At 39.2% G+C, this 22,507-nt stretch overlaps 1 protein-coding gene across 1 annotated transcript; it reads right to left on the reverse strand.

Moving 5' to 3' along the window:
- Window positions 1–451: 451 nt before the first annotated feature.
- LOC140561384 (cation channel sperm-associated protein 4-like) lies at window positions 452–18,578 on the reverse strand. Its single transcript, XM_072686565.1, has 17 exons — window positions 18,421–18,578; window positions 17,472–17,481; window positions 13,566–13,706; window positions 12,644–12,717; window positions 12,048–12,098; window positions 11,766–11,922; window positions 3,380–3,541; window positions 3,150–3,209; window positions 2,805–2,945; window positions 2,495–2,596; window positions 2,295–2,383; window positions 1,989–2,118; window positions 1,711–1,847; window positions 1,367–1,505; window positions 1,005–1,207; window positions 717–879; window positions 452–598 (listed from the first exon to the last, which is right to left on the reverse strand). The coding sequence occupies exons 1-17, from the start codon at window positions 18,576–18,578 to the stop codon at window positions 452–454; spliced, it is 2,064 nt and encodes a 687-aa protein (XP_072542666.1).
- Between the last annotated feature and the right edge of the window lie 3,929 nt (window positions 18,579–22,507).

Below are 22,507 nucleotides of genomic sequence, written 5' to 3' on the forward strand. Positions count from 1 at the left end.
GTTGCTTCCACAACTGAGGTCTTCAACAAGGTCAATTCTGAATCAGTGTCTCCAACCTCCTCCAGAACATGTGAGAAGCTCCCTTGGAGATGAGAGTTCGGAGATGAAAATCAGAGTCCTCTGCCAGCTTTCCCTGGCAGACACAGACTACTCGTTTGGGCCTGTCAGGTTTGTCTGGCAGGTTTAGCTGCCACCTGATTCAACTCATCAGATGGTGATCAGCTCACAGCTCAGCACCTCTCTTTACCAATGCATCCGAAACACGCAGCCACAGGTCAGACGACAAGACCTCAATGTCGGTAACTTACCTCTGACCCAAGGTGCTCTTGTACCAAGTACACTTATAAGCAACCTTGTGTTTGAACGTGCTGTTTGTTATGGACAAACTGTGACTAGCACAGAAGTCCAATAACATCCCACCAAGGATCAATAGTCAATGCTTCAGCATGACTTAATTACTATGGGTCACGGACATTACTGAAGACTTGCTGCGCAACAGGGAATCGGTCACAGCTTCTCTGGCCAGCCTGCGAATCCCTTCCTGCACCAAACCTTCACCAAACACGTCAGTTGTTGTCCGTGAATCCAGAAGGTTGGCCTGAAACAGAGAAGAAAGCTCAGAGTAAATAGAAGTCTTATTTCTAGAGGAACAAGATACACTTCTCATCTGATTACGGTGCTTCAAGTGTTTGTGCTCAGTAACAGTATTTCTTCACCTCTTCCAGAGCGATGAAAGTGGACAGAATATCTCCAGCCTGGCCAGAGGCGATGTCATCACCCAACAAGTTGTCCGTCAAGGTGGTAGCCATCTCTTTTTCCCTCTGGGCCTGGAGCTCCCGCTCTTTATTGACGGGCAGGTTTCGGACCTCTTCCACAATCCTGGATGAACACATTTACAGTCAGAGCAGTTCATCATTCTACGGTCCAGGCGGACCTTTTCATAATAGCCGTTGACAGACTGAAAGTAAAATAAGGTGTTTATCAGCTGTGCTGTTGAACCTTACTTTATCAACTTCTGACGAATCTCCTGGAACTCTTTCTCATTCCTGTCGATGGCTTCTCTTAACAGGACGAGATTCTCAAAGTTCTCCAGAGTCAGGTTCGTCAGGCAGCTGTCGTGCCACGGTGTCTGGCGCTGGGTCATGCTGGTTTTTGCGACCACTTCATCCACATGTACCAGATCCTTCTGGGATTCATCTTCTTCTGACTGTTATTAAGACAAAAGTTTTAGTTGGAATAAAATAAGAGGAAAATCATGACTTACATGCAGACAATATTAATATGTTCAGGTAGAGTAGGGGGTTAAACTGGGTATTTGCACGCTGTTGTTCTCAGGAGGTGAAGCTAGGATGTAAAGCAGGCTTACCTTAGTGGAATCCGTTTCCACAGCTAGTTCTTGATTGGTGATAATCACAGAACTAAAAAAGTTAAGGAAGATGAACCCACAGCTGAAGATGAAGATGAAGAAGTACACCAACGCAGCATAGCGAAGTGCTTCATCCACACTGAAATGGACAGAATATTAAATTAGACAAAACTGTCAGTAGAGTGGCTATAAAATATGAATCTTCACCAAATACAAACGTGCCAAAACAGATGGACGTACACTGAAGTTTACTGCACTCGCATATGTTCACCTAGTGTTGTGTTTCAGAACTGACACTTTTACTTATTTAGTTATAGTCAGAGATCCAGACAAGAGCTGCTTACCCCTTAAATCCATAGTAGATTTTAAACCAGCCATTCTGGGTGATGCAGATGAACAGAGTGTACAGGGCTGTAGGGAAGTCTCCAAAAGCCGATGGAACTTCATCCCCAAACAGCATCACTCCACACAGGCCAAACATCTAGAGCACAATCAATAACAGAGCATTTCAGACACAGCGTACAGCATTTCACCATGAACAAAACACAAGTACAGAGACCTTATCTTTTGGATCGTTTCTGAGATTTTATCATACAAATACGAATTGTGGAAGAGCACATACCACCATGAAGCACATGATGAGGATGAAGATGTTCAGCAGTGCAGACATGGAACGGGCGATGCTGTTGAGTGCTCTGGAAAATCCCTCGGAAAAAGCAAACAGCCTTACACTCCGAAAGAGTTGCAGCGTTCTGGAAAAGGAGAAAAGAAAGAAGCACAAATATTGAACAGTTACAAACTGTGAGCTCAGTCTGAACAGATACACCATCACTCTCCTCTTTTCCATCCTTTTATGAGGAACACTGATCTAGATGAAAAACCTGAGGAGTTTTAAAATGTGGGAACACGTCACTGTAATTTTCCTCACCTGATGATCCTATTTTGGCTTGGGGGCAAGAATCTGTACCCCACCATCAGACCCAGACTGACCAAGAAATCCAGGACATTCCACCCACTCTGCAGATACAGAAGAAATAATGATCAAATAAGACTTGATGAGACACAGCAACCTTCTACAAGGAAAATATGGATTAATAGAAGTAAACATTTTGAGAAAAAAAACAGTACCATCCAGAAAATCCTGAAACCGTAGGTGAACTTGAGAACAATCTCTGAAATGAAAGCGGTGAAGATGATCCACTCCCAGATCAGGAATGCAGTCTCATGGTCCTGAAATTACAGTCAGAAAGAGAGTGGAGTTTAATATACAGGGTTTCTGAAAGTACACTCAAACACAAGTACCAGAAACATCACCTGTCCTACAAAACACACTGACAGAAGCACAGAACTGTACTGTAGGGTTAGTCAGTCAGTGGGAGAGGGAACATGATCGAACTGTCTGAAAATATCTGGTGACTTCAAGATTTAGGGTTCTCACCTTGGCAATCCTCGAGTTGGTCTGGACGCTGATGATGATGCAGTTGAGGAGTGCAATGACCAGGATGAGGAACTGGACAATTGGGTGCTCCACAATATACTGGAACATTGCAGAGATGTAGTTTCCAATGTTGTACTCCGTCTACATGTGAGAAGAGAAGAGTGAGAATTATTAACATCTCAGAACTTTTGGTCAGGACTCAAAGGCCCAGTGAAGAGCCAAAGCTGGTCTTATAAAGGTCTTAGGATTTATAGTAGAGCAATTCCACAACTCAGGACATGATGGATTAAACCCAGTGACTCCTTATAGTTCATTACTGAAGTGAAACTCCTTTGTCTTTCTTACATTTTCGTGGAGCAGCTCCATGAAGCCCTCTCCTGGTTCCTCCACTTCCTCCATCACGGACTGTGGTTCCAAAGAGGTTTTAGATGTTTTCTGCCCCCAAAAAGACAGACATTCATTTAGACTCTATATCCATACACACATCTTACACAAAATGTATTTACCAAAAGCTCTGGAAAGAACCTGAAAAAACAGGTAAATGGAGAAGTTTAAGAGAACAGGTAAAAAAGAACCTGGTCCACCTTGAGCATGGCGAGGTGCTTCTGGTTCTGTCTGCTGGGAGACAGAAGGGCTTTCTCCTCTCTTACTTCCTCCTTCTTCTTCTTCTTTTGGCGATCGCTCATCTCTTCTGAGACTCGATCAGCTGCTGTCTGCTCCTTAAAAGCTCCGCCGCTCTGTTCGTTACCATGGAATCTCTCTCACTCTATGACGTCATAAACGTTCCACCATCAAACGTCACCCAGCCGACAAGCGCATCTGCTAGTTAGCGCATATGCTAGTCTAGTTGGGTCACGAGGACTGATCACATGTCGTTGATCTGAATACTAAGTGATTGTAAATGGACAGAATATTCATATATGATATTATCTAGTGGTCACTGATCAATAAAAATGAAGATTAAAATATTAGAATTATTAGAACAGAATATTTTTTTATAGATATACTTATATTTATAGGCGGTTCACTGACAACTGTAAACATGGAGGATCAACTTCCGGTTGATAAAACCAACCCCTTTATTGCTGGAAGTGTTTCACTGAAGTCATTCTGAATTTGTGTTAACAGTTAACAATTTAGCTCCACTTTAAAGAAAAAATAATGAATATTGATGAAATATAAAGGTTTAGGTTGTGTTCGATACACTACCCGTATTGTGATATTACAGATTAGCATTACCTGAAGGAAATACAGAGCTTGCAAATAAGTAAATAAACTTTTCTGCGGCTTCTTTAAAAAAAAACTTGTCTAAAGAAAAATTTCATCAACGATGTGTTTAAAAATGAAAAAGAAGAAAATCCATAAACTAAAGATTTCATTGTTTTATAAATATAAGATATGTTACAGTCTGTTCCACATCAAACACACTGATATTTTTATCATATTTTATATTGGGAATTTACATCAACAAAAGTTACAAAATTTATATTTAGATTTCACATTTATACATTTTTATCATTATATTCCCCTCATAATAAGCACCTTCAGATATCAAACATGTCTGGGGGATTGACTGCTTATGGGGTAAGGGACGTTTATTAAATAATAAAGAAATATTTATTGAAAATTTTAAATTCATCAAGAATGTCGGACACGTGACCAGTAGAGGGCACTGATCTGCAGGTTTTTGGTAAAGACTGAAACTTACATTGTAGCCACATTAAAGTGAATACCACATTTAATGCCTGCTTATTTAATAATAAAATAATATTTAATATTTGTTATACTGCATAAATTCAATGAGTTAAGATGTGGACAGGTAATAATTTTAACACACTAAGCTACTAATCACAGGTAGGCCGGAGAGTGACAATCAGGAACTGCTGAATATTTACCTTTACATTTAAATACAGACAGTTCTGACACTCTAAGAAAGAGGAAAGATAGAAAATGAAGGCTTGTGCAGGTTTAAATATTTTCATATGTCAGATTTAATTACACAAAGTTTCATAAAGCATAAACAGAGATCAAAGAAAAACTTGAATGTAAGATCAGCGTTTGTTTTGCTGGATGTTAGAAAAGAGTTTTGGATGAAGCTTAAATACTCAAACAGAACAGGAAGTGAGAAACTGTGAATGGTAATTACTGGTACTGACCTGAGACCTGTGAGAATAGTCTCTCTATATCACAGTGAAATGAAGAGACCAGATTTACCAGTTTGCAGATGATTTACAGTACAGTAGTCTATAGTGCCCTTATTTATGTGGAGGTGATATACGACCTACAGCGCCTATGAAAGTATTCAGCCCATTGGATGGTTTCCCCTTTTATTGCTTTCATGGTCAACATCATTTTATTTTTTTTGTCACAATAATTTACAAAAGAAATTAAATTAAATTTAGAAATGGAAGGAATATGGCACACGTAAATCTTTCTAGAGCAGGGCTGTCCTCACAAACTGAGTGACCGTGCAAGAAGGAGGCTAGAGAGGAAGGCCACCAAGACACCTATGACTGGCCGGCTCTAGGCAGATTTACACATGTGTCATATTCCATTTCTGAATGATGGATTTAACAGAACTCCAGGTGAAGTTCAGTGACTTGGAAATTGTTTTGTCTCCATTCCCTGACTCACACTCACCAATAACCATTTCTCAGAGCTGTGTGGAGTGTTCTTTCTTTAGTCTTCATGGTGTCTTCATTTGTAGGGAGGAATACTGATTAACCAGTGACTGGAGCTTCATTTCTATTTTCTTGTGCATCCAGTTAAAACTGGAGAAGGTGGTTTTGTAGAAAGCTAGTTTTTTTTAATCCGACACCCTACTTTCAGTCTGATGGCTTGGGGGAAGAAGTTATTGCAGAGTCTGGTCGTGTTGGACCTGATGCTGCGGTACCTTCTTCCTGATGGCAGGAGGGAGAACAGTCTGTGTGAAGGGTGGGTGGGGTCATCCACAATGGTGGTTGCTTTGCGGACGCAGCGGGCAGTGTAAATGCTAATAATAACTTACCTCAGCAGTGCTAATAATTATTTACCTCAGCAGTGCTAATAATTATTTACCTCAGCAGTGCTAATAATTATTTACCTTAGCATTGCTAATAATTATTTACCTCAGCAGTGCTAATAATTATTTACCTTAGCAGTGCTAATAATTATTTACCTCAGCAGTGCTAATAATTATTTACCTCAGCAGTGCTAATAATTATTTACCTTAGCATTGCTAATAATTATTTACCTCAGCAGTGCTAATAATTATTTACCTTAGCAGTGCTAATAAATATTTACCTCAGCAGTGCTAATAATTATTTACCTCAGCATTGCTAATAATTATTTACCTCAGCATTGCTAATAATAATTTACCTCAGCAGAGCAAATAATTATTTACCTCAGCATTGCTAATAGTAATTTACCTCAGCACTGCTAATAATTATTTACCTCAGCATTGCTAATAATAATTTATCTCAGCATTGCTAATAATAATTTACCTCAGCAGTGCTAATAATTATTTACCTCAGCAGTGCTAATAATTATTTACCTCAGTAGTGCTAATAATAATTTACCTCAGCAGTGCTAATAATTATTAAACTCAGCACTCAGCAGTGCTAATAAAAATTTACCTCAGCACTCGGCAAGTGCTAATAATAATTTAATCTCAGCAGTGCTAATAATAATTTACCTCAGCACACAGCAGTCCTAATAATAATTTCATCTCAGCATTGCTAATAATAATTTCATCTCAGCAGTGCTAATAATAATTTACCTCAGCAGTGCAAATAGTAATTTCATCTCAGCATTGCTAATAATAGTTTACCTCAGAGTATGCATAATAATTTACCTCAGAGTCTGCATAATAATTTACGTCAACACAACTAATAATTATTTACCTCAGCAGCGCTAATAATTATTTACCTCAGAGTCTGCATAATAATTTACCTCAGCAGTACTAATAATTATTTACCTCAGCATTGCTAATAATTATTTACCTCAGCACTCATCAGTTCTAATAATTATTTACCTCAGCAGTGCTAATAATTATTTACCTCAGCATTGCTAATAATAATTTACCTCAGTAGTGCTAATAATAATTTACCTCAGCAGTGCTAATAATTATTTACCTCAGCAGTGCTAATAATAATTTACCTCAGCAGTGCTAATAATTATTTACCTCAGCAGTGCTAATAATAATTTACCTCAGCAGTGCTAATAATAATTTCATCTCAGCAGTGCTAATAATAATTTACCTCAGAGTCTGCATAATAATTTACCTCAGCAGTACTAATAATTATTTACCTCAGCAGTGCTAATAATAATTTACCTCAGCAGTGCTAATAATTATTTACCTCAGCAGTGCTAATAATTATTTACCTCAGAGTCTGCATAATAATTTACCTCAGCAGTACTAATAATTATTTACCTCAGCATTGCTAATAATTATTTACCTCAGCACTCAGCAGTTCTAATAATTATTTACCTCAGCATTGCTAATAATAATTTACCTCAGCAGTGCTAATAATTATTTACCTCAGAGTCTGCATAATAATTTACCTCAGCAGTACTAATAATTATTTACCTCAGCATTGCTAATAATTATTTACCTCAGCACTCAGCAGTTCTAAGAATTATTTACCTCAGCATTGCTAATAATAATTTACCTCAGCAGTGCTAATAATTATTTACCTCAGCAGTGCTAATAATAATTTACCTCAGCAGTGCTAATAATTATTTACCTCAGCAGTGCTAATAATAATTTACCTCAGCAGTGCTAATAATAATTTCATCTCAGCAGTGCTAATAATAATTTACCTCAGAGTCTGCATAATAATTTACCTCAGCAGTACTAATAATTATTTACCTCAGCAGTGCTAATAATAATTTACCTCAGCAGTGCTAATAATTATTTACCTCAGCAGTGCTAATAATTATTTACCTCAGAGTCTGCATAATAATTTACCTCAGCAGTACTAATAATTATTTACCTCAGCATTGCTAATAATACTTTACCTCAGCACACAGCAGTCCTAATAACAATTTCATCTCAGCATTGCTAATAATAATTTCATCTCAGCAGTGCTAATAGTAATTTCATCTCAGCATTGCTAATAATAGTTTACCTCAGAGTCTGCATAATAGTGCTAATAATTATTTACCTCAGCAGTGCTAATAATAATTTATCTCAGTAGTGCTAATAATTATTTACCTCAGCAGTGCTAAAAATAATTTACCTCAGCATTGCTAATTATTATTTACCTCAGCAGTGCTAATAATAATTTACCTCAATATTGCTAATAATTATTTACCTCAGCACTCAGCAGTACTAATAATTATTTAGCTCAGCATTGCTAATAATAATTTACCTCAGTAGTGCTAATAATTATTTACCTCAGCAGTGCTAATAATAATTTATCTCAGCATTGCTAATAATAATTTACCTCAGTAGTGCTAATAATAATTTACCTCAGCAGTGCTAATAATAATTTATCTCAGTAGTGCTAATAATTATTTACCTCAGCAGCGCTAATAATAATTCCATCTCAGCATTGCTAATAATAATTTCATCTCAGCAGTGCTAATAATAGTTTACCTCAGAGTCTGCATAATAGTGCTAATAATTATTTACCTCAGCAGTGCTAATAATAATTTATCTCAGTAGTGCTAATAATTATTTACCTCAGCAGTGCGAATAATAATTTATCTCAGCATTGCTAATAATAATTTACCTCAGTAGTGCTAATAATAATTTACCTCAGCAGTGCTAATAATAATTTATCTCAGTAGTGCTAATAATAATTTACCTCAGCATTGCTAATAATAATTTATCTCAGTAGTGCTAATAATTATTTACCTCAGCAGCGCTAATAATAATTCCATCTCAGCATTGCTAATAATAATTTCATCTCAGCAGTGCTAATAGTAATTTCATCTCAGCATTGCTAATAATAGTTTACCTCAGAGTCTGCATAATAGTGCTAATAATTATTTACCTCAGCAGTGCTAATAATAATTTATCTCAGTAGTGCTAATAATTATTTACCTCAGCAGTGCTAATAATAATTTATCTCAGCATTGCTAATAATAATTTACCTCAGTAGTGCTAATAATAATTTACCTCAGCAGTGCTAATAATAATTTATCTCAGTAGTGCTAATAATTATTTACCTCAGCAGTGCTAATAATAATTTTTCTCAGTAGTGCTAATAATTATTTACCTCAGCAGCGCTAATAATAATTCCATCTCAGCATTGCTAATAATAATTTCATCTCAGCAGTGCTAATAGTAATTTCATCTCAGCATTGCTAATAATAGTTTACCTCAGAGTCTGCATAATAGTGCTAATAATTATTTACCTCAGCAGTGCTAATAATAATTTATCTCAGTAGTGCTAATAATTATTTACCTCAGCATTGCTAATAATTATTTACCTCAGCAGTGTTCATAATTATTTACCTCAGCATTGCTAAGAATTATTTACCTCAGCAGTGCTAATAATAATTTATCTCAGTAGTGCTAATAATAATTTACCTCAGCAGTGCTAATAATAATTTCTCAGTAGTGCTAATAATAATTCCATCTCAGCATTGCTAATAATAATTTACCTCAATATTGCTAATAATAATTTACCTCAGAGTCTGCATAATAATTTACCTCAGCAGTGCTAATAATTATTTACCTCAGCATTGCTAATAATTTACCTTAGCAGTGCTAATAATTATTTACCTCAGTAGTGCTAATAATAATTTACCTCAGCAGTGCTAATAATAATTTATCTCAGTAGTGCTAATAATTATTTACCTCAGCAGTGCTAATAATAATTTTTCTCAGTAGTGCTAATAATTATTTACCTCAGCAGCGCTAATAATAATTCCATCTCAGCATTGCTAATAATAATTTCATCTCAGCAGTGCTAATAGTAATTTCATCTCAGCATTGCTAATAATAGTTTACCTCAGAGTCTGCATAATAGTGCTAATAATTATTTACCTCAGCAGTGCTAATAATAATTTATCTCAGTAGTGCTAATAATTATTTACCTCAGCATTGCTAATAATTATTTACCTCAGCAGTGTTCATAATTATTTACCTCAGCATTGCTAAGAATTATTTACCTCAGCAGTGCTAATAATAATTTATCTCAGTAGTGCTAATAATAATTTACCTCAGCAGTGCTAATAATAATTTCTCAGTAGTGCTAATAATAATTCCATCTCAGCATTGCTAATAATAATTTACCTCAATATTGCTAATAATAATTTACCTCAGAGTCTGCATAATAATTTACCTCAGCAGTGCTAATAATTATTTACCTCAGCATTGCTAATAATTTACCTTAGCAGTGCTAATAATTATTTACCTCAGCAGTGCTAATAATTATTTACCTCAGCATTGCTAATAATTATTTACCTCAGCAGTGCTAATAATTATTTATCTCAGCAGTGCTAATAATAATTTACCTCAGCATTGATAATAATTATTTATCTTAGCAGTGCTAATAATAATTTACCTCAGCAGTGCTAATAATTATTTACCTCAGCATTGCTAATAATTTACCTTAGCAGTGCTAATAATTATTTACCTCAGCAGTGCTAATAATTATTTACCTCAGCATTGATAATAATTATTTATCTCAGCAGTGCTAATAATAATTTACCTCAGCAGTGCTAATAATTATTTACCTCAGCAGTGCTAATAATAATTTACCTCAGCAGTGCTAATAATTATTTATCTCAGCAGTGCTAATAATAAGTTTAAAATTAAACTATTCCACAGTCTCACTCACTCACCTCCAAACTAACCAAAATAAAGAAAAAACACACAGGATAAATTAGATTTTTGTAAATTACATAATTTATATCATGTGGGTCTACAAAAAGCATTAAAGTAATGAAGTTATGGGTGGAGCACAGGCCGTTAATATGAGTGCAGACAAGAGAACAGAGCCAACCCCTACTGTACAAATCCTACACAGAGTGAGTGGAGACTGTAGAAGCTAAACATTACATTAAATGAATGAAAAAACACCCAAAACCCCAATTAATATAACATTAGTGCTAACTCATCATCTACTGAGGGACAAGTTCATGAAATATCACTCCTAATTTTCTTATTAATAATACATTTCAGTAAGTAGTTTCACCAAGCTGCCCTGAAACCATCAACATAGCTAACAGTAAGTTAGCTAGCTAGTGCTAGCTTCATAGCCGTCTTCTCTGAAGTAACTTCATGTTATTCAGTATTTTTGAGTTTGATTATAACTTCACTAGCTAAGTAAACTGTCCATAATGCAGTTTATTACATTTATGACCATGTATCTCATATTTAGCACATAACACAATATTTGACCCTCTTTAAAACGTTAGCTGGTTAATTCTGAATATTCAGCTAGCTCGCTAACATGCTAGCTTATTAGCGACTAGCTACGCGTTTTACAAAGTCTCAGCTAGCTAGCTGATACCAAATTAAGCAAACAAGATAGAAAAGGCGGTTATCAAATATATTTATTTTGAACAATATTTACACTTATATCCACAGTAATCTTACAATATCCACACACCCCAGCGTTGTCACAAAGTGCAGTAATGACGAGGTTGTGTAGTTTTTTTCTTTTAACTGTTTATCTGAACATCAATCTTCTTTCCATCAGGTCAAATTCCACCTATTTCTCCTTCCTCGCCCTTCTCTTTCCATCCTCGACTGCTTAACCTCTCTCCATCATCTTTCTGCTGCATCTCTATCTCTATATCTATCTCTCACTATTCATCTTTTAGACCAGTTGCCAGATGTCCACCTCTGTCCTTCTGTTTTTAACAGGAATATAAAATAAAAGGTTGATAGAAAACAGAAGGTTGGCCTGAAACAGAGAAGAAAGCTCAGAGTAAATAGAAGTCTTATTTCTAGAGGAACAAGATACACTTCTCATCTGATTACAGTGCTTCAAGTGTTTGTGCTAAGTAACAGTATTTCTTCACCTCTTCCAGAGCGATGAAAGTAGACAGAATATCATGGCCAGAGGCGATGTCATCACCCAACAAGTCGTCCGTCAAGGTGGTGGCCATCTCTTTCTCCGTCTGGGCCTGGAGCTCCCGCTCTTTATTGATGGGCAGGTTTCGGACCTCATCCACAATCCTGGATGAACACATTTACAGTCAGAGCAGTGCATCATTCTACGGTCCAGGCGGACCTTTTCATAATAGCCGTTGACAGACTGAAAGTAAAATAAGGTGTTTATTAGCTGTGCTGTTGACCCATACTTCATCAACTTCTGGCGAATCTCCTGGAACTCATTCCGGTCAATGGCCAAACTTAACAGGACCAGATTTTGTCAAAAGTCAGGTTCGTGAGACACCTGTCATGAGACTGTGTCTGGCGCTGGGTCATGCTGGTTTATGCGACTATTTCCTCCACATGTACCAGATCCTTCTGGGATTCATCTTCTTCTGACTGTTATTGTGACAAAAATAATTCAGTTTGAATAAATATAGAGAAAGAAAAATGACTTATATGCAGACAATATTAATATGTTCATCTTGCGTATCTTTAAGTAGGGGGTTAAACTGGGTATTTGCACACTGTTGTTCTCAGGAGGTGAAGCTAGGATGTAAAGCAGGCTTACCTTAGTGGAATCTGCTTCCACAGCTAGTTCTTGATTCATGATAATCACAGAACTAAAAATGTTCAGGAAGATGAACCCACAGCTGAAGATGAAGAAGTACACCAATGCAGCATAGCGAAGAGCTTCATCCACACTGAAATGGACAGAATATTAAATTAGACAAAACTGTCAGTAGAGCGGCTATAAAATATGACTCTTCACCAAATACAAACGTGCCAAAACAGATGGACGTACACTGAAGTAGGGAAGTCTCCAAAAGCAAATGGAACATCATCCTCAAACAGCATCACTCCACACAGGCCAAACATCTAGAGCACATTTAAAGACAAAGCTGTTCACACACAGCGTAGAGCATTACACCATGCCCAAGAGAAGGAGCGGGAGATGCTGTTGAGTGCTCTGGAAAATCCCTAGAAGAAAGCAAACAGCCTGACACGCCGAAAGAGTCGCAGCATTCTGGAAAAGGAGAAAAGAAAGAAGCACAAATATTGAACAGTTAAGAATTGTAAACTCGGTCTAAACAGATACATCATCACTCTCCTCTTGTCCATTTCTTTATGAGGACCATTGATCTAGATGAAAAACCTGATGAGATCTTAAAATGTGGGAACACGTCACTGTAATTTTCCTCACCTGATGACCCTATTTTGGCTTGGGGGCAAGAATCTGTACCCTTGATCAATCTAAGAGCCAGATTGATCAAGAAATCCAGGACATTCCACCCACTCTGCAGATACAGAAGAAGTAAAGATCAAATAAGACTTGATGAGACACAGCAACCTTCTACAAGGAAAATATGGATTAATAGGAGTAAACATTTTGAGGAGGTTCCAGGAGAAAACTGTAAAAAACAATGCCACCAAAAAAATACTGAAACCGCAGGTCAATTTGAGAACAATCTCTGAAATAAAAGCGGTGAAGATGATCCGCTCCCAGATCAGGAATGCAGTCTCATGGTCCTGAAATTACAGTGAGAAAGAGAGTGGAGTTTAATATACAGGGTTTCTGAAAGTCTCAGAAACATCACCCGTCATCACCTACAAAACACACTGATAGAAGCACAGAGCTGTGCTGTAGAGTTAGTCAATCAGTGGGAGAGGCAACATGATCGGACTGTCTGAAAATATCTGGTGGCGTTAAGATTTAGTGTTCTCACCTTGGCAATTCTTGAGATGGTCTTGGCGCTGATGATGACACAGTTAACCAGAGCAATGACCATGATGAGGAACTGGAGAATGGGATGCTCCACAATATACTGGAACATTGCAGTGAGGTAGTTTCCAATGCTGTACTCAGTCTACATGTGAGAAGAGAAGAGTGAGCATTAATTACAAGCCACCTCAGGTTCTCATGCTAGGAGACAGAAGGGCTTTCTCCTCTCTTTCTTCTTCCTTCTTCCTCTGATGATCGGTCATCTCTTCTAACGGAGCGGTTAAAGAAGCTCCTCCATCAGAAACACGTCTGTCTGAGACTCGATCAGCTGCTGTCTGCTCCTTAAAAGCTCCACCGCTCGGTTCATGATGTTGATCTAGATAGAGAAGTAACTGCAAGGTGACAAAAATTAAATAATTTAAAAATATATAAAACTATACAGCTCTGTGCAGATGTTTTAGATATCTGTGATAATTAAGAGTTAAAAAGCGGCTTTTCTGAGCAAGTGTTTATTTCCTCAGTAAAACATTAATATTAAAATAAATACTAATAACATTCCTATAGAAAGTTGTGGTTTTTCATCACTGTGTTCATTAAATCATCTCCAAAGTTCTCCTCATGGGAGTGTAGTATTATTTATAGTTATCATCCAATACAGGGCGTTTCTAGACTAGTTTTACCTCTGCTTGTCTAATCATTTTACTAGTTAATAAGAAGAAGAAGATTATTATACTAGTAATATTGCTGTCACTCACATGTATGAACTATTCTCTTTGCTGAATAAAACTACATGTGAAATAGTGATGTCATCTTTGCATCATCAGCTCATGTTAGTTGGAGAAGCCAGGCTTTTTAATGAGGAGGTTACTGCTATATTGGCGAGCTCGCGACGCTCATTTTACAAGCTTGTGTTATCAGAGCCTCTTTCACTAGCTAGCAGAAATACAGCCTATGCTAACGCTACTGATGCCTTTTCTTTACTGTTCTCATGTGTGTGTTGGTAAGTTATCCGCTTATAAAAGGCCTTAACTAAAGCACACACAGCTCTGAGCTGCATTACCTTGTCTGTTGAGTGTCTGACAGCATTAGCTGCTCAAGCTTTTGAACAGACGCTGGGGCATGATGGGCATTATTGCACTGCTGCCACCTACTGGCTGAGTAGATCACTGCAGGATGGAAGTGGTGTACAGGTGCTCCTAATAAAGCTGAAGTACGATTTACATTTTTTTACTCAAGTATAAAAGTACAAAATGCTACAAAATGGACTGAAGTCTTGTGCTGTTTGTGTTACTCGGCCAATGTCTGTAGGTCTGGTTGGACACTCTGCATTACTGGCTTTTTAACCCAATAGAGCCACATCAGCACATCAGCCTCACTGAACACACAGTCAGTTCATGCCAGCCTACAGAACACATGAGGGGCAGAGTTGTACTGTGTGTGAGCTGCAGATGTATTTCCTGCACTTGATGCAGGTAGACTGAGTCTTTCTGCTGCTACAGACGTACACCACATGCACAGCATCTTACACCTACTTCAGGTTCTGCAGATGGTTGTTCTGAGGGTTGGGCTGAGAGGGCACCAGCATCCTCCTCCTGAATCAACAAAAATGTGATCTTCAAATTCTGAAAGATCGTTCTCTTCATCATCTCCCCAAACGTCTTTCTCTTAAAAAGTGATTTCCAAGCCCCTTTAAGCAGAGACTCTTCTCTCCATCTTGATCAGCTGTGATGCAGAGCAATACTGGCAAATCTGTTCACTTATCCATCCTAATTTGCAGGTAGGATAGAGTGAGCACATACAGAAAGGTTTCCACAAGACAGAGACTAAAATGTGCAGGAATGTTGGAGCAGACATAAACTGGACAAGAACTGAATGGCTCACAACTTGTTTTTGCTTAATCCAGAAAAAAACATAGGTTTTACTAATTGATCCAAATATGAATAAATCCAAAAATTCCAAATATTACTGTAAAATTAAATGGATTCTCAGTCATAACCAGCAGCACTGTAAAAAACCCAGGAGTTGTTTTGACTCTGGCTTCTCATTTGATGCACACATCTGTTACATAGTTAAAATGGCCTTCTTTCACCTACGTAATATTGCCAATCTGCGTAATGTACTCTCCTTACATGACACAGAGAAGCTGTGTCCTATTCTCTCGTCCCTGCACTGGTTACCAGTTAAATTCTGCATTGATTATAAAATAAATGTTTTGGCCCCACAATACCTTGAGGAACTTCTTAAACCACACAACCCATCACGTACACTTCGTTCACAACTCCTGGCTTTAGAAGAACCAACACTGGAGGAAGAGCTTTCTCTTATAAGGCTCCCCAACTCTGGAATAAACTTCCTATTGGTGTTCGGGACTCAGATAATCCATTAATGCACTGTACTGTTATCCTTGCTGATGGAGCTTGTAAGAATACTAACACATTTGGACTGTACAGCTCTCTGTTCACAGGTCCCTGATCAGTGCTGCAGTCTCTCTAATCTACTTCCTTTACAGGCTGCACATCAGTCTATTCAAACTCCTAAACACATCATCATTTTCTCTTTTGTTTTCTCTCCCCTGTGTGCTGAACTGCCCTCTGCTGTCTGCTTGCTGCTGATCCGAGTCCATTTGTGGTCGGTTGCCCTTGCCTACACTTTGGATCCTGTCCCCCTATATTACCCCCCAAATTTGAATTGAATTGACAGGTTTTCAGTGCTTGAAATGTAACCACATGCAAACACACACACACACACACACACACACACACACACACACACACACACACAAGGCTATGTAGAAGAAGGACAGAGTGTAAAAAAAAAAAAAAAAGTAAAAAAGAAAAAAAAATGTTTTTTTTTTTAATGCTCCTTTTGAGTTTTTGATTTACACACATAATAACAGTCTAGATTTCAGGTCTTATTTTAGAATTCAGTTCTTTTCACTATGACTCGGGGGGTTCTGAGTTCGAATCCCGAGCCATGCCGCCTTGCCATCAGTGGCTGGAGTCCAAGTGAGCACAATTGGCCGTGCTCTTTCCTCTCATCACTCCTAAGTGATGTTGGCAGGCATAGTTCTGTTAGCTGGTGCAGTGGAGCTGCGGTTCAGCATGTTTGCGGGGGCTGGCTTCGCATGTATTGTTGGAGACATGGGTTAAGTACCCTCCGAGTGTCAGGAGCATTTCTAGGAGCTACAAACGTGTGGGTTAATTGGCAGAACCAGAATGGGAGAAACAATAGCTAGCGTGCACAACTGACTAACATTTATGAAGGCACTGTTTCCTGAAAACAGGGAGACATAAATCAACCCTCAGGAAAGCCTGTGCTTTTTCTTAATTCTAAATTCTACACACTTACTAAGACTTCTACTGTAAACACATGTAGACCACATAACGTACACGGCCATAATTAATGTGGAGGTATAAGTGACATTTAGCAGACTTCATGACAACAGTTTACCTGAGACAGAAGTTGCTGTTAGAACAAGGGTGTCCAATCCTGACCCTGATGAGTTTATCTCCAGTCCTAATCTAACACACCAGAACCAGGTCATGAAGACCTTCAGGGGTATCAGAGTATTAGAACCATGTGTTGGATATGAACTCTCATAGATCTCCAGAACTGAGCACCACTGTGTCTAAACATGGTTAGAGAGGATTTTGGAGGAGCTTGTGACACTTTCCACCTTTCTCACAGAGTGCAGTAATGACAAGGCTTTGTAGTTTTTTCTTTTCACTGTTTATTTGTACTATTCTCTTCTTTACACCAAATTCCTCTAATTTCTCCTTCCTCACCCTTCCCTTTCCATCCTCGCCTGCTCAACCTCTCTCCATCACCTGATCACCATCATCTTTCTGCTGCGTCTCTCTCTCTCTCTCTCGCTATGTTCTTCATCTTTCACACCAGCTGCCAGATGTACCTCTGTCCTCCTGTTTATAACAGGGCATAAAATAAAGACACAGAATATTAATGAAGAAATGATGAGCTCCATACAGCTGCTATCAGTGATCATTTTAGACCCACTGGTCTGTAATTAGTTTACCAGGCTCTTTTCAATTTCCTGACAATATAAACAACTGGCTATTTCTTAATATTAATATATTTTTATTTCTTAATAAAATATTTCAGAATAAAATACAGATTTTTTAAAATGTCTTTAAAAAGTATTACTTACCAGTTCTTTGATTGAAGGTCATTCAAAGAGACACCAGTTTCAAAAAAATGAACAAATAAAAGTACAGATAGAAAAAAGTAAAAAGAAACAAAACATAGAAGATAAAACCCCCCAGTGAGCAAGCCAAAGGCGACAGTGGCAAGGAAAAACTCCCTCAAAGCTGGAGGAAGAAACCTTGGGAGGAACCAAGACTCACAAGGGGAGACCCATCCTCCTCTGATCAAAACCAGTTAGAAATTAATAAACCAGGTCTCAAGCAGCTGTTATCTCCATGGCACTAGTGGCCTTCAGATCTTCACCCTGAAAAAAAATCACCAGAACAACTTTGTATTAAAATCTCAACAATAAAGAATCAAAAACCTAAACTGACTCCAAAAAGATCATTAAACATCTCCAGCTGATTCAAACACGGCTGCAGGAGTTTAAATCAGAGCCAAGAGAAATAAAAAAAAACACAAACTTACCTCATCTTACCGCTGGACTTTACTTAATGTTACCTAACAACCAGTTTCACCCAGAAGATGTTGTGGAATGCCTAATCGTCTTTTTTCATATTCTTATCCACTTCATTCAGCTCAGGGCCTGCAGTGGCAATGGGGGAAGCACAGAAACCCAGGCATCCCTGTCTCCAGCATCCCAAGGCGCTCCCAGGCCAGCCAGGAGATATAATACTTCCAGCAAGTCCAAGGTTTACCTCGGGGTCTCCTCCCAGCTGGCTGTGCCCAGTACATCTCCAACAGGAGGCAACTGGGGGGACATCCTTATCAGACGCCCCAACAACCTCAGCTGGCTCCTCTCAATGAGAAGGAGCAGCGGCTCTACTCTGAGACTCTCCCAGATAACAGAGGACATAACCTCATTTCAACCGCTTGTGTCCGTGACCAGGGTGGGGATGTAGTTCAGCTGGTAAATTGAGAGCTTTCTGAGGTCCATGCAAGAGCTTTCAGCAATTCCAGGCGAATCTCATCCACTCTAGTGCCTTGTCACTGTGAAGCTTTTTCACTACATCAGTGACTTTGGCCACAGACGAATTCTGCCTCCCTGGAAGTCTCCAGCTCAACCTTCAGGGTAGAAGGCATGTTCCTCGGCTTTAGGAGCTTCTCAAAGTGTTCCTTCTGGTGCCCAACAATATCCTCAGCTGAGTTCAGAGCTTCATCACCCTTATTGAGCACAGTTTGGGCAATGTCCCTCCTCCCCCTTCTGAGTTGTTGGAGCCTTTTCCAGAACATCTTTGAAGACACCTGAAAATCAGTCTCCATTAACTCTACAGACTCCTCACATGCCCTGGATTTCGCTTCTGCCACTGCCAAAGCTGCTACCTTATTTACTTGTCTGTGCCAATCAGCGGAATCAAGAGTGCCCCGATTCTCCTTCTTCCGCTTGACAGCCTCCCTCACTGCTGGTGTTCACCAACAGGTTCTTTGGTTGCCATCATAACAGGCACGGACAAGGTTTTGGCAACAGCTATGAACAGTTGCTTCCACAACTGAGGTCTTCAACAAGGTCAATTCTGAATCAGTGTCTCCAACCTCCTCCAGAACATGTGAGAAGCTCCCTTGGAGATGAGAGTTCAGAGATGAAAATCAGAGTCCTCTGCCAGCTTTCCCTGGCAGACACAGACTACTCGTTTGGGCCTGTCAGGTTTGTCTGGCAGGTTTAGCTGCCACCTGATTCAACTCATCAGATGGTGATCAGCTCACAGCTCAGCACCTCTCTTTACCAATGCATCCGAAACACGCAGCCACAGGTCAGACGACAAGACCTCGATGTCGGTAACTTACCTCTGACCCAAGGTGCTCTGTACCAAGTACACTTATAAGCAACCTTGTGTTTGAACGTGCTGTTTGTTATGGACAAACTGTGACTAGCACAGAAGTCCAATAACATCCCACCAAGGATCAATAGTCAATGCTTCAGCATGACTTAATTACTATGGGTCACGGACATTACTGAAGACTTGCTGCGCAACAGGGAATCGGTCACAGCTTCTCTGGCCAGCCTGCGAATCCCTTCCTGCACCAAACCTTCACCAAACACGTCAGTTGTTGTCCGTGAATCCAGAAGGTTGGCCTGAAACAGAGAAGAAAGCTCAGAGTAAATAGAAGTCTTATTTCTAGAGGAACAAGATACACTTCTCATCTGATTACGGTGCTTCAAGTGTTTGTGCTCAGTAACAGTATTTCTTCACCTCTTCCAGAGCGATGAAAGTGGACAGAATATCTCCAGCCTGGCCAGAGGCGATGTCATCACCCAACAAGTTGTCCGTCAAGGTGGTAGCCATCTCTTTTTCCCTCTGGGCCTGGAGCTCCCGCTCTTTATTGACGGGCAGGTTTCGGACCTCTTCCACAATCCTGGATGAACACATTTACAGTCAGAGCAGTTCATCATTCTACGGTCCAGGCGGACCTTTTCATAATAGCCGTTGACAGACTGAAAGTAAAATAAGGTGTTTATCAGCTGTGCTGTTGAACCTTACTTTATCAACTTCTGACGAATCTCCTGGAACTCTTTCTCATTCCTGTCGATGGCTTCTCTTAACAGGACGAGATTCTCAAAGTTCTCCAGAGTCAGGTTCGTCAGGCAGCTGTCGTGCCACGGTGTCTGGCGCTGGGTCATGCTGGTTTTTGCGACCACTTCATCCACATGTACCAGATCCTTCTGGGATTCATCTTCTTCTGACTGTTATTAAGACAAAAGTTTTAGTTGGAATAAAATAAGAGGAAAATCATGACTTACATGCAGACAATATTAATATGTTCAGGTAGAGTAGGGGGTTAAACTGGGTATTTGCACGCTGTTGTTCTCAGGAGGTGAAGCTAGGATGTAAAGCAGGCTTACCTTAGTGGAATCCGTTTCCACAGCTAGTTCTTGATTGGTGATAATCACAGAACTAAAAAAGTTAAGGAAGATGAACCCACAGCTGAAGATGAAGATGAAGAAGTACACCAACGCAGCATAGCGAAGTGCTTCATCCACACTGAAATGGACAGAATATTAAATTAGACAAAACTGTCAGCAGAGTGGCTATAAAATATGAATCTTCACCAAATACAAACGTGCCAAAACAGATGGACGTACACTGAAGTTTACTGCACTCGCATATGTTCACCTAGTGTTCTCTTTCAGAACTGACACTTTTACTTATTTAGTTATAGTCAGAGATCCAGACAAGAGCTGCTTACCCCTTAAATCCATAGTAGATTTTAAACCAGCCATTCTGGGTGATGCAGATGAACAGAGTGTACAGGGCTGTAGGGAAGTCTCCAAAAGCAGATGGAACTTCATCCCCAAACAGCATCACTCCACACAGGCCAAACATCTAGAGCACAATCAATAACAGAGCATTTCAGACACAGCGTACAGCATTTCACCATGAACAAAACACAAGTACAGAGACCTTATCTTTTGGATCGTTTCTGAGATTTTATCATACAAATACGAATTGTGGAAGAGCACATACCACCATGAAGCACATGATGAGGATGAAGATGTTCAGCAGTGCAGACATGGAACGGGCGATGCTGTTGAGTGCTCTGGAAAATCCCTCGGAAAAAGCAAACAGCCTTACACTCCGAAAGAGTCGCAGCGTTCTGGAAAAGGAGAAAAGAAAGAAGCACAAATATTGAACAGTTACAAACTGTGAGCTCAGTCTGAACAGATACACCATCACTCTCCTCTTTTCCATCCTTTTATGAGGAACACTGATCTAGATGAAAAACCTGAGGAGTTTTAAAATGTGGGAACACGTCACTGTAATTTTCCTCACCTGATGATCCTATTTTGGCTTGGGGGCAAGAATCTGTACCCCACCATCAGACCCAGACTGACCAAGAAATCCAGGACATTCCACCCACTCTGCAGATACAGAAGAAATAATGATCAAATAAGACTTGATGAGACACAGCAACCTTCTACAAGGAAAATATGGATTAATAGAAGTAAACATTTTGAGAAAAAAACAGTACCATCCAGAAAATCCTGAAACCGTAGGTGAACTTGAGAACAATCTCTGAAATGAAAGCGGTGAAGATGATCCACTCCCAGATCAGGAATGCAGTCTCATGGTCCTGAAATTACAGTCAGAAAGAGAGTGGAGTTTAATATACAGGGTTTCTGAAAGTACACTCAAACACAAGTACCAGAAACATCACCTGTCCTACAAAACACACTGACAGAAGCACAGAACTGTACTGTAGGGTTAGTCAGTCAGTGGGAGAGGGAACATGATCGAACTGTCTGAAAATATCTGGTGACATCAAGATTTTGGGTTCTCACCTTGGCAATCCTCGAGTTGGTCTGGACGCTGATGATGATGCAGTTGAGGAGTGCAATGACCAGGATGAGGAACTGGACAATTGGGTGCTCCACAATATACTGGAACATTGCAGAGATGTAGTTTCCAATGTTGTACTCCGTCTACATGTGAGAAGAGAAGAGTGAGAATTATTAACATCTCAGAACTTTTGGTCAGGACTCAAAGGCCCAGTGAAGAGCCAAAGCTGGTCTTATAAAGGTCTTAGGATTTATAGTAGAGCAATTCCACAACTCAGGACATGATGGATTAAACCCAGTGACTCCTTATAGTTCATTACTGAAGTGAAACTCCTTTGTCTTTCTTACATTTTCGTGGAGCAGCTCCATGAAGCCCTCTCCTGGTTCCTCCACTTCCTCCATCACGGACTGTGGTTCCAAAGAGGTTTTAGATGTTTTCTGCCCCCAAAAAGACAGACATTCATTTAGACTCTATATCCATACACACATCTTACACAAAATGTATTTAC

Source organism: Salminus brasiliensis, chromosome 8 (assembly GCF_030463535.1).
Source record: "Salminus brasiliensis chromosome 8, fSalBra1.hap2, whole genome shotgun sequence".
NCBI classification, from domain to species: domain Eukaryota; kingdom Metazoa; phylum Chordata; class Actinopteri; order Characiformes; family Bryconidae; genus Salminus; species Salminus brasiliensis.

Bases quoted from the DNA above. Each gene is read 5' to 3' on its own strand.
- LOC140561384 (XM_072686565.1), bottom strand. From the start codon at position 18,578: ATGTCCTCTGTTATCTGGGAGAGTCTCAGAGTAGAGCCGCTGCTCCTT. The intron at 12,099-12,643 runs GTACGTCCATCT...GGTCCTGTTAAG, and splicing joins GGAGACTTCCCTACTTCAGT to TTTGGCCATTGACCGGAATG. The intron at 1,848-1,988 runs GTATGTGCTCTT...ATTGTGCTCTAG, and splicing joins TCATCATGTGCTTCATGGTG to ATGTTTGGCCTGTGTGGAGT.